At 54.7% G+C, this 11551-nt stretch overlaps 3 protein-coding genes across 4 annotated transcripts in view; 1 reads left to right on the forward strand and 2 right to left on the reverse strand.

The window, feature by feature from the left end:
• Positions 1-2135, reverse strand: part of Dhx58 (DExH-box helicase 58) — a 10296-nt gene extending 8161 nt beyond the window's left edge. Inside the window, exons 1-4 of the mRNA XM_005369020.3 lie at positions 1590-2135; positions 1281-1449; positions 860-1061; positions 371-561 (exon numbers count right to left, since the gene is read on the reverse strand). Of these exons, the coding sequence (XP_005369077.2) occupies positions 371-561; positions 860-1061; positions 1281-1449; positions 1590-1756 (729 nt within the window). The 5' untranslated portion in view covers positions 1757-2135. The remainder of the gene's footprint in view (positions 1-370; positions 562-859; positions 1062-1280; positions 1450-1589) is intronic.
• A 27-nt stretch (positions 2136-2162) lies between these two features.
• On the reverse strand, positions 2163-9566 carry Kat2a (lysine acetyltransferase 2A). 2 transcript variants are annotated; one of them, XM_005369022.2, is made up of 18 exons: positions 9195-9566; positions 8931-9054; positions 8457-8602; positions 8267-8356; positions 7879-8060; positions 7602-7793; positions 6627-6733; positions 6323-6433; positions 6096-6232; positions 5804-6012; positions 5544-5670; positions 4306-4416; positions 3790-3933; positions 3469-3583; positions 3347-3383; positions 3194-3257; positions 3006-3090; positions 2163-2853 (listed from the first exon to the last, which is right to left on the reverse strand). In XM_005369022.2, exons 1-18 carry the CDS (start codon positions 9531-9533, stop codon positions 2660-2662), a joined length of 2514 nt encoding a protein of 837 aa, XP_005369079.1. In that variant the 5' UTR covers positions 9534-9566; the 3' UTR covers positions 2163-2659. The 2 variants fall into 2 exon arrangements, with proteins under 2 accessions (XP_005369079.1, XP_005369078.1); XM_005369021.2 differs by having other exon boundaries at positions 6096-6235.
• Positions 9567-10932: 1366 nt separating this feature from the next.
• Hspb9 (heat shock protein family B (small) member 9) lies at positions 10933-11518 on the forward strand. The gene is given in 2 exon segments (XM_013354424.2): positions 10933-11034; positions 11036-11518. Coding segments are annotated over 2 exon segments (585 nt in total).
• Positions 11519-11551: the final 33 nt, after the last annotated feature.

Raw genomic sequence — 11551 nt, forward strand, 5'->3', positions numbered from 1 at the left:
TTGTAGACCAGGCTGGTCTCGAACTCACAGAGATCCACCTGCCTCTGCCTCCCGAGTGCCGAGTGCTGGGATTAAAGGCGTGCGCCACCATCGCCCGGCAAACTCTGAAAATTCTAAAGCTGCTGCTCTAACAAAGCAGTGGGAACGGCCAGAGGGAGACTGTGACAATGACAGCGCTGCTCGCTGGGCACTCCAGGCAAAAGGAATAGTAAGTTCAAGAACTCCCACAAGCACAATGGGCTCAAGATCCTGGAAGAGATTGGTGTAGCCACAGAAGGAAGGGTAGGGTTGTAGGGCTGGGGAGAGGCCAGGCAGGCAAGGAGGTCCCCTAGTGGATCTGTGGTAGGAGGGCAGCAGGGGCTCAACTGACCTGTAGGATGTGGTCAATGGCCCCTTGGAGGTTGGTGGCCCTGCCAGTGCCTGGGGAGGCCGTGAGCCCCAGCACCTGGGGAAGGCGCTCTGTCTTCTGCAGCTTGTGTTCTAAGTAGCGGCTCAGAATGACGTTGTAGACCGTATTCTTGTGGGTGTGGTGACACTCGTCCACCACGATCAGTGAGAACTCTGGGGGCACATGAGGGACAGCTGTAAGCCACACCTGGCACCTCTTCCAGCAGTTTTTGCTTTGTGAGGTCCCCGCTCTTTTCCCCCTCTCCCTTCCTAACTTCGAGCTGCGCCCCAGACAAGGAGCAGGCAGGGTTGGCTTCTCTTCAATTTATAGACTAGTAAAGCGGGGCTCAGCTGGGGAAGGGGCTTATTTGCCCGGGAGCAGGTTTTATAACCAGGATTCGGCCTTGGCAGTGGGGCCCACTCATTCCCACAATGACTGGATCCACAGGTGTTCACAGGGCCCTGCCCTCACCTGTGAGCTCTACGTGTTCCTCATCTTCTGGGTTGACCAGCGCCAGCTGCAAGAGCTCTGCTGTGCAGATGAGCAGGTCATGGCTCCGGGCCATTAGGCCAAAGCCAGCTCGTGGTCCCATGTCCCCACTCAGGGTAGTCATGGTCCAGCGTTTATCCAACATGCTCCTGAATTCCTCAGCATGCTGGCTCACCAAGTGTACCTGGGAGTGAAGAATGCCGGGAGAGAACCTGGTTTGTGGTGGGGGTGGGAAATGGCAGTTATTGGAGGTTGGGGTGGGGGAAGCTGGGAGTAAGGTGACCCTTCAGGACATTGCTGGGTCCTGAACCAAGGTGAGAAGACCCAGCAGCGCAGTACTAGAAGAGACCAAGAACGGTCAGGACGACCGGAGACCCTGCTGTGGGAAGGGCAGACCACTCACCCTGTTGACCAGCACCACCACCTTGCCTCTGTCTACTGTCTCTAGATGCCGCCTGGCCACAAAAGCAGCTGCCCGGGTCTTGCCAGCGCCCGTGGGCAACCAGATTATGATATTCCTGCCTTCCAGAGCAGGCAAAATCACTTCCCACTGGTAGGGCCGCAGCTCCATTCTGGAATGGCAGAGGTTATCAGAACCCCTGCCTTCTAACCCCTCCCCCCTCCCAGACAGCACAATCAGCTGCAGAATTTGCCCTGTGCCTGGAATTCCAAGCTTCTCAGGGAGGTGGGGTAGCACACCATAGAGACCCACCTGGAACCTGCTGCAGCCAGAACTGGGGTGACCGTGTTGGAGAGAGCAAACCAGCCTGGTCTCTGCTGAGCCTTCTGGAGTTCTGGAAAGCCCGGGGCAGGCAGCTCAGGGATTAGAAATGAAACTGAAACAAGGGGAGGAGCCAGAGGAGCCGGAGCCCAGCCCATCCCCTTCCCAGCCACAAATAAAAATAGGATTGGGGTGGGGTTTAGTTACTGAGAGGAGTGCGCTTTCATTGCCCTGGTCCTCTACTTTCTCAAACCCTTTTCCCCAGCTGGGTTAAGGGGAAGGCATGGAGGTTCGGACCTTGGTTGACTGGACCAGGACCACCCCGGAGTCGGGATGGGCAAGTTCTTATTCCCCCTTTGTACATGAGACAGGCTGGAAGCCATTGGGAGAAGAGGAGAGGGGTGGCAGCCAGGCAGGTACATCACTCCTAGGAATTACAAGGGTCAGCAGCCCCAGTCCAGCCTGAAGTTAGGCTTCCAGGTTGCCAGGAGGAAGGACTGGAGGAGCAAAGGTCAGTCTACTAAATCTGAAGCTACACCCCATCCCACCAAAAGCAATCACACAGGGGAAAAAAAAAAAAAAGCTTTATTGTTCCCTCCAAGGGATTAATGCCAAGGAATGAATGGTCCTGGTGCCCCAGCCCTGGGGGACAGATGGACAAGACAGTGTAGGATGAGCCACAGCCCCTCATGGCTCCTCTAGCTTGGGCTGTTCCATCCCAAGGCGGATCGATGAATAGCCCTGACCCTGGAAACAGGCACCTGAATCAGGCTCAGAACTGCCAGCCTGCATAGCTCTGTAAGGACCAGGGCTGAGCAGTCCATTCCCTGGCCACCAGAGATTCCACAAGGGGCTGGTCCCAGACCAGACATCTCCCCAAGGTCGGATGCAATGAAGGCAGGAACAGAGCTGCAGGCTTAGGAGTGCCTGCTGGCTGAAGAGTCTGCAAGATCTGGGGTCCATGGCTGGAGCTTCTCCTGCTGAGGCAGGGAGAGGGGGGCCAGGAACGCCCAAATGGATCTGACAAGACTGGGGTGGACACTGCAGAGCCCAGCTGGGGACTACTTGTCAATGAGCCCCCCCTCCTTGAGCTTGAAGTAGAAGAACTTCTCCAGGGCACTGGCGCAGCGACAATATTCACTGTCTGGAGGATTGTACTCCCGGCAGTTGGCGATGACCCGCTGCAGGTCAGCTACAAAGAGCTTCCGGGTCACATAGTAGCGACTGCGCAATCGTTCTGTCATGGTCTTCAGGTCTGGGTCACAGAAAAGGGATATGCCTTTAAGAGGTGAAGGGATATAGCTGGGGTTGCTGACCACAGTGGGTCCTGGAGGGGTACCTGATTCAACACAGGCAGGCACAGATATGGGGCACATGCTGGGAAAATGAAGGCAGGAGGGTCCTTACCAATGGGGAAGCGGATAACCTCATAGTAGTCTGGGGCCTCTGACTTCTTCACGGGTTCCATGAAGGGCCAGGCACTAGGGTGTGACTGGAGAGAAGAGCTGAGCTGGGGACAGGTTCACAGTGCCAACTTGCCCAACCCAAGACTGCCACCCACTTCAATGACCCCTAAAGAGAGCCTGGCCTCCCACCTTGATCTGAGCCAGCAGGTTTTTGAGGGTCGTGTATAGCTGGTCAGGGTCCTTCAGCTCCTTGCTGGAATAGAATATGCCAAGTCTGAGGTGTGAGTCCTTCTGTCCCTCCTCCCTCGCCCTCATTCCCATGTTCATTCCCTAAACACTTACCCCTTCTCCTTTCCCACTGGCTTCCAGCCTGTCTCTCCTGCAAAGGGGAGAGAACAGCCCTAAGAATGCCTGCCCACACCCAAAAATGCCCTCCTGCCCTTTCAGCCAAGGCCCCTGCTCACGAATGCCAGGGACGCTCTCCACAGGGATCTGCCTCACTCCCTCCTTGAAGCAGCTGAGTCCAGGGTAGACCTTTCGGATCTGTGCCTGTTTGCGCTCAATCAACTTCTTGATGATCTGAGAAAGCAAAGGTCTGAGGGGCCAACTCGGGTCCAACCATCCCCAAGACCATGGTGACATTTACTTTTGACTTTTCCTAAGAAGCAGGGCGATAACAAGATCTGGCCCATCTCCTCCACTTAAACACTCGCACGGTACATGCCTTTGCACGTTTACGCCCGACCAATGCACACGCACAAAATCCCCATGAATACAGTACTCACCTCTTTTTGTTTCTTGATGATGTGGGACAGCTCTGTGTAGGGGATCCGGGGATTCAGCTCACACTCCATCAGCGTCGCTCCTTCATAGTCCTTGATGTAGCCCAGGTATCGGCTCTTGGGCACCTTGATGTCCTTGGAGAAGCCCTGGGTGAGCGGTAGTTAAGACCCAATCCATCAGCAAGGACTCTCTGACTTTGGCAGTCACTTCTGCAGGAGCACTTGAGAGACACATGGCACACTTCCTCCTGCATCCCTAAACACGCCTGTGGCAGTGAGAGCTCTACCTGCCTCCAGAAAGGCTCCAACCCGACTGCTGCACCTCCTCCAATCCCCTGAAGCACCTTCAGATTCCTGGCCCTGTTCTTCACTGGGTGGCGAGAGGCAGAGAGGAGACAGGAAGGGAGGCCCTTCCTCGCTGGTGACAGGTGCAACAGGGGACAAGAAGGGACTCTGCTACTGGAAGCTGTGCGCCCACACCTGCGCCCAAGCAGCAGGTATGGTGAGACCACAGCGCACCTGCTTTTTGAAGTAGCCGATGGCATATTCGTCAGCATAGGTGAGAAAGTAAAGGATGCTGTGTTTGATGTGGTACTCCTTTAGGTGGTTCATCAGATGCGTGCCATAGCCCTGTGTGGGGAGACCAGGGTTTATAGAGGAAAAGTGAAGGGTTTCTAGATAGCTGCTCTGGGCCACATTCAGCACACTTGATTCTTCACGGGCCCATCCTTCAGTCTGTACATGAGTAGTTATTAAAAGCCCCATTTCATAAGAAAAAGACCGAAGCTGGGACTATTAGCTCTCAGTAACTCTAATAGTTATCAACTCTCCCAAGGTATGCTTGTAAATTTCCCTGGGAAGAAGCCAGTTCACTTAAAAAGTTTTTGTCCCAGGGTGTAGTTCACTTAGTAGAATGCTTGCTCGGTATGCACAAAGACCTGGATTCAATTTCCAAAACTGGATAAAACCCAGCATGGTGGTGTGCCCTTGTGATCCAGTGCCCTGGGGGCAGGGACCAAAGGGTCAGAAGTTTAGGGTCCCCTGGATTACACAGTGTGCTTAAGGCCAGACTGGGATATATGACCCTCTCTGAAACAACAAGTCCCCAAAGGTTCATTTAAAAATCTTGCTTGTGAGCCGGGTGGTGGTGGTGCACACCTTTAATCTCAGCACTCAAGGAGGCAGAAGCAGGTGGATCTCTGTGATCTGAGAGTTCAAGGCCAGCCTGGTCTACAGAGCAAGTTCTTGAGTTCCAGGACAGTTAGGACTACACAGGGAAACCTGTGTATATCTATCTATCTATCTTGGTGGGGTCAGAACTCAGTCGTAGAGTTCTTGCCTGGTGTTCACAAATTCCTGTGCTTCATCCCAACACCAGAAAAGGAAAAAAAAAAAGGCTGATTTGGGTATCTTTTTTTGGTTTGTTTGTTTCTGGAGACAGGGATTCTCTGTGTAACAGTTTTGGCTGTCCTGGAAATCGCTCTGTAGACCAGTCTGGACTTGAACTCACAGACATCCTCCTGTCTCTGCCTCTCCAGTGATGGGTTTAAAGGCGTGGGCCACCATAGCCTATGCTTAGGTACTTTTTTTTAAAAACAGGTGTTTCCTGAACGTTCAAGGCAGAGCTGCCACCTTGTGGAAATGTCTGGTCACTACAAGAAGCTCTGAGGCACAGACATTCTGCCATTCTGGCTGAATTGGTCCAAATTCAGAAGCAGGTGGTGGGGTAGGGTCATGGTCAGGGCCACTGTGCTCACCTTGACCTGTTCATTTGAGGTGACAGCACAGAAGACAATTTCCGTGAAACCCTGAGTGGGGAACATGCGGAAACAGATCCCACCGATGACCCGCCCATCCTTGATCAAGGCCAGAGTCTTATGCTTCCTAAGAGAGAAGGGGCGTGTCATGGGGTTTACCTGTCCTTTCCACGCTCCCCAGGTCCCTCAACCCTGAAAGGCTGAGCCTTGGGAGAGGGAGGGTGTCCAGTGTGGAAGGATGGGGAATTCCAGGGACTCACGGGTCAAAGACGAGGCGGGCAATATATTCCTTGGGCATTCGTGGGAGTTGGTGGGAGAAGACATTCTGGAGCCCCACGAGCCAGAGCAGCACTCGCCGGTTGTCCTTGGGCGTCAGAGAGTTGCCGATGACATGGAACTCGATAATGCCACGACGCTCCTCTAGGCGAGCCGTCTCATCTCGGGCTGCGTTTGCTGAAAGAAGGCTCGTCTAGGTGGAAGAGCGGTAGTAAGCAAGGGCCTCGGGTGGGTGAGGGTCCCTTCCCTGACAGATCAGCAGACCGGGCTGCCTACCTCAGGTCCCAGCATGGCAGCAGGGTCCGTGATGGTCAGCATGACCTCATTGACCAGCTCCATGGGGATGTCACCCATCACACGGAGCCGCTTAGCATCCTCCAGGGTGAGGTTCTCAGGAAGCTTCCTCTTCTCCCCTACTGAGGAGGTTGACAAGGTCACCCAGGGACAGCAGGAAATGTGGAGGGAAGGGTAAATGGGGGTGAGAGGTCGGGTCAAGGACCCACCTGGCATGGGCTCAGCTCCCGTGGAATCCAGGCTCAGGGAGCTGTTGCTGCCTCCGCCCATGGAGGGACTGAAGATGGGGGTGGTGGGAACAACCGCGGCACTGACTGTAGCTGCATGAGAAAAAAATTAAGGACGGGAGTGGAGGGTGTGGTGAGGCCTTCAGAAGGAGCCAGGCCCCGCCAGCCCTTTCTCAGCCCCAAGGGATCTTCCTACTGCTACCACACCCCACCACTCTATCATCCCAGGGTCAGCAGGCCAGCCAGGGTGACCGAGGAGACCCTGCAGGGCTATGGGGCAACGTACCTGGTCGGGGCACCAGCTGGGTCCCCTCTGAGGGTGGCATGGTGAAGCCAGACTCCCAGATGGGAGAATTTGCCCCGTAGATCTCTTCCTCGAGCATAGACAGAAACCTGTGGGGACGGAACAACTGTCCCACAATTCCAGACTTCAACCAGGAGTAGCCTGGGTCAGACCCCAGAGGGATGAGAGGCCCGCCAGCCAGCCAGCCCCTGTTCTCAGTGGGTGGGAGCCAGTGAGAAGAGACAACAGCTTCTGTTGTCTGGGAAGGCCTATTACGTAGAGCGAGTCTCAGCTCCCGGCCTGCTGAGGGCCACTAAGAGAAAATAAAAGGACAGGACACAACCAGGATAGAGGTGAGGGACCCATTCATGGCATGATGTATGGCACAGGAAAAGGGGTCTAAGCTGATGCCACCCTATGCTGTGTGGCCAGGCAGGGTACCCAGTCCACCTGAATTCCCTTACTCCACCTCTGTATCAAAATGGTTTGAGAATCACCCAATCTTGCCACCTCTCGCTCTCACACGCCTGTTTCCAGCAAAGGTTTTTGAATAGGGAGCTCTGACCCAGATTCAAATGGGAGGAAAGAGAGGCACAATAGAGGCAAAGGATATAGAAAGACTAGAACAGAGACGGGAAAAGATTTCAGCACAAACGTAAACTCTGACTTCTTGGAGCCCTGTGGAGGGAGGGGTTCTGAGGCTGCATCCAGGTGCCCACAGGAAACTATTAGTAATAATCTAACAGGGGGTTGGGAGGGGGTAGCGTTAGCTCGGGCCATGTACCTGCCATCCCCAGACTAGCACATACTAGCAAGTAGCTTCTGGGCCATGGGCAAATCTGCCAGGTAGACACCCAGATCCCAGAAGGCCCATGGAGGGAGAGGAGGGACCAATCCAGGAAGCCTTCCTGGAAGAAAGGGACAACAGCGGGGACATGAATTTGGGGCGAAATCCCAACAGGCCAGACCGAGCCTTACTTGGGGAAGTGAGTGAGGATAAGGGTTCTCTTCTCAGGCACCAGCTTGTCCTTCTCCACGCGGAATTTTTCTAGCAGCTGCCGGCGGGTGACAGTGAAAATGGATCGCAGAAGGCTTCGGCCAAAGACATGGGTGGTCTCGTATCGGGGGAGACTATCACAGCTTTGGGGTACGTGGCAGTAACAGAGCCATCTGGGGGAGGTGGAGTGGGAGATGAGTGTGGAGACCACCCATGGATCATACAAGCCTCCCCCTGTGAGGCCCTGCCTGGGCTCACCTGGTATAATTAACCTTGTAGGTAGCCACATCCTCAGACTGGGACCGCTGCCGGAACTGAGCAGGGGTCTCCAGCTTCCAGTAGTTAAGGCAGAGCAGGAACATCTTGGAGAGTTCAAACATTGTCTGCCGCTCTCGGGGGGCCAGGTGGCTAAATTTGTACTGCACAAAGTTCAGGACACCCTGAGAAGGGGGGAGGGGGACAAAAGCAGACGGTGGCATGAACAGCCAGCAGAGGCATCTCAAATACAAGGAAACCCAGACCTTTCCAACTTCCACGCCCACCCTGAGGTCAGCAAACATGTGTCTCTTCTTTGAGCCTCAGCTTGAGGAAGAACAGACTCTACCCCTATGCTGCCCCTTAGGTCTGCTTTTCCAACCTGTCCTACCTGCTCAATGTTAGGCTTCTCAAATGGGGGGCTACCTAGGGATCCTTCCACTACTGGTCGAGTCATCTGGAGGATACATTTCCGTAAGAGCTGTAAGGAAGAGGAGTGGGGAGAAATAGGGGTAGCCAAGCTCAGAGTCAGATTCCCATCTCACACCAAAGCCTTGGCCCATTTCTCTTTGCAAGCTCACCTTGAAAAGGTAGAAATAGACCTGTTTGGTGTCTGTGTCCTCTTCCTTGTGAACAGACATGAACAGATTTTCTACATCTACTACCATTCCCAGGAGCCGGTTAATCTCATCCTCGGATACATTCTCCAGGTGGGATACATGGTCGGCTGCAAGATGGTTAACATTAGGGTTGAGAGGAACAGAAGAAGGGCTTAATTCTTGCATCTCCTCCTGAGGCACACCTTTGATCCTCCAAGCCTTGAAGGACAGGGAGACCCAATGTTCTCAGTTCTCACACCAGCCCTTGGGAGTTCCCTGCTTCTTCTGGGAAGACTTCCCTTTTCTTTCCGTGAGACATACATTCCCAGCGCACTCTTTCCTTAGGAAGTCTCTCTAATTTCCCTAAGAATCTTTACGGTACTTATGCACTCTGTCCAAACAGGAGGACCTAGCACCTGCCCTCGGCCCCAGCGCTAAAGACACTGCCTGCCTTACCCAAGGGGTGCTCACAGCTACGGCACAGCTCGCTCAGGTTGGCAGCTGGCTGCTGAAGGTCCATTCGAGGTGCGGTGGGGGGTTTGGGGTTTTTCCAGCCATTACACTTGCAGGTTTCATTGGCCTGGAGGCGGAAGGATCAGTCAGCTGATGTTGTACCCCAAGCGCCAGAACAGCTCTGAAGCTATAGCTTCGGTCCCATTCCCACCCGAGCCCATGGATGTCCCCAAGCCCCGCCCCTTTCACCTTAGGCCCCGCCCCCACCTTGCAAGCTGAGAAGACCCCTAGTTTCTCAAGCTTCTTGGCACGCGGCAGCCCCCGGACTTGCGCCTTCCTCTGGCTAGCGCGCTGCTGCTGACTCAGGCCAGGTCGAGCCGGATCCCCCCCACTGCCCGGCCCCCCACTTCCTACCCCGGCCCCCCCAGTCCCTGTGCTCCCGGCTGGGGCTGCAGCTGGGGTGGGGGTTGATGCCGGAGTAGGAGCCGGAGTAGGGGTTGAAGCCGGGCTAGGCGCAGGAGTCGGAGTTGGTGCAGGGGCCGGGGACTGAAGGGGCCGGGGCTGCGCGGCCGGGGCCGGGTTTGGGGCCTGGGAAGGTTCCGCCATGGCCTCCCCCGCAGCGGAGCGGCGCCGCGCTCCCAGCCCTAGGGCCGCATGGGCAACCGGCGCACAGTGCGCAGGCGTCGCTGCCCCGGCGCACCATGGGAGTCGTAGTCTTCCCTTGCCGCTCTCCATGCCTTGGCCTTCCGGACTTCGGTCCTGTTTCTTGGTTACAGACAGCCAAATCTTGCTCGATTGAGCACCCTAGGTTGACTGCTAATTTTTTCTATTTTTTTTTTTAAAGTTATCCGGGATAGTTATAATTGCTGTTCTCTTGGGAACAAGAGGAACCCCGGAACACTGGCAGCCTGGAGGATTTGTGGGCTCCGCCCTTCCAAAATCCATAGGTGGAAGAACAGGCCTGGGCCAGGGTTGGCTCCCACACTGCCAAAGCCTACCCCAGTGACTCAGAATTGTAGTCCAATACCGATGAAATGTAGAACTCTACATTTTGTGCTGTGTGGTGTTGACACAGATGAACTATCTTTGACATTCGGCTTTTTCTGTACTTAGGTTGCTGTTAAAGAGAAACAGTTTATTTTCAAAAGAACAGAGGCGTAGTTGTGAGTCATGCTGCTGAGGTAAAGAATGAAACAATCCCAGCCTAGGAGATTGTGTGTGAGAGAGAGAGAGAGAGACAGAGAGAGAGGGAGAGAACGGGCGAATTAAAACAACCAGAGAAGGCCGGGCAGTGGTGGTGCACGCCTTTAATCCCAGCACTCGGGAGGCAGAGGCAGGCGGATCTCTGTGAGTTCGAGGCCAGCCTGGTCTACAAAGGCTCCAAAGCTGCAGAGACAGCTTGTCTAAAAAAAAAAAAAAAAACCAGAGAGACCGTCAGTGCCGCCAGTCAAGCTGCAGATATGGCGGACATGGAACGGTCCCCATTTTTGTCCTATAAACAGGCAAATATGGCTCGCCCAGCTTTAAAGCTGAACAAATTTCCTTAATCATTCCCTTCCTCCCCGCCTATTCTCATCTTTTCCCTGCCTCCCCGGTGGTGGTGGTGGTGGTGGTGAGCCAGAGAATTATTAGCCATTTTCTTCTCCATCTGTTAGTTCAGGACTATGAAAGGTCCGGGTCCAGTTCTTTCACAAAGACCCGGAAGGTCCCTCTTTCGGTCCGGAAACAACCTTCTTTGCCCCAGGCCTGATTCTTAAGAGGGCAGGGAAGGGCAGGGCAGACCTCTTCAACCTCAACCTAGTTGTTCTATCTGGGGTGGAGTTGAAAATCCCGCATGAGAGATGGCTCAGCCGTTAAGAGCACTGCCTGCTCTTCTAAAGGTCCTGAGTTCGATTCCCAGCAACCACATGGTTGAATCAGTAGGAGACTAGATCACTAATAACCCGCTGCTCGCGAGGACGATGGACAAAGCTGACTTGATCTCTGCTAGCCTTTGCCCCTTGGAATGCGAAGAGTGGGCGGCCCCCAGAGGATGGGGGAGGGGGAGCCCTCGTGCCCTTCTCAGCAGTTGCTCTCTCGGATGCGGCGGGTAGGGAACCATTTCTCCACCGGGCAGCACCACCGGGCAGCAAGAACTGGGGGAGAACCGGGTAGCGTCCCGATGTCCCAGTGTGGCTTTGGCTGAACAAAATCAAGCGGTCACACTACCCGTGCGGCTGCTCAAAGATGATATGCCTGTGGTGCAGGGTAACGGCCGTGCCAATACAAGTTTCCAGATGAAGATGGATGCCCACGGTTTTGCTCCGGACGACCTGATGGTGCGGGTGGACGGTCAGAACCTGACGGTGACAGGTCAGCGGCAACATGAGTCAAATGACCCAGTCAGGGGTGGTTACCACATAAAGCAGACAGTGCACCGGCAAATGCAACTCCCAAGGAACATAGATCCTGCGGCCATGACTTGCAGCCTGACACCCTCTGGCCATCTGTGGGTCCTGGGACAAAACAGGTCGCTACCTCTGCCTGATGCCCCAACAAGCCAGGCCCCAAGACACAGGAGCCACGGACCTAAGAACTCCAACCGATCCTGACCCATTAAACAACCGAGATGTGTGCAGCAACCT

The sequence above is a fragment of the Microtus ochrogaster genome, unplaced genomic scaffold (assembly GCF_000317375.1).
Source record: "Microtus ochrogaster isolate Prairie Vole_2 unplaced genomic scaffold, MicOch1.0 UNK44, whole genome shotgun sequence".
Classification (NCBI taxonomy): domain Eukaryota; kingdom Metazoa; phylum Chordata; class Mammalia; order Rodentia; family Cricetidae; genus Microtus; species Microtus ochrogaster.

Bases quoted from the DNA above. Each gene is read 5' to 3' on its own strand.
- Kat2a (XM_005369021.2), bottom strand. From the start codon at position 9,533: ATGGCGGAACCTTCCCAGGCCCCAAACCCGGCCCCGGCCGCGCAGCCC. The intron at 8,603-8,930 runs GTAAGGCAGGCA...ACCATCTTGCAG, and splicing joins TAGCTGTGAGCACCCCTTGG to CCGACCATGTATCCCACCTG. The intron at 6,434-6,626 runs GTACGTTGCCCC...TTTCTCATGCAG, and splicing joins CCAGCTGGTGCCCCGACCAG to CTACAGTCAGTGCCGCGGTT.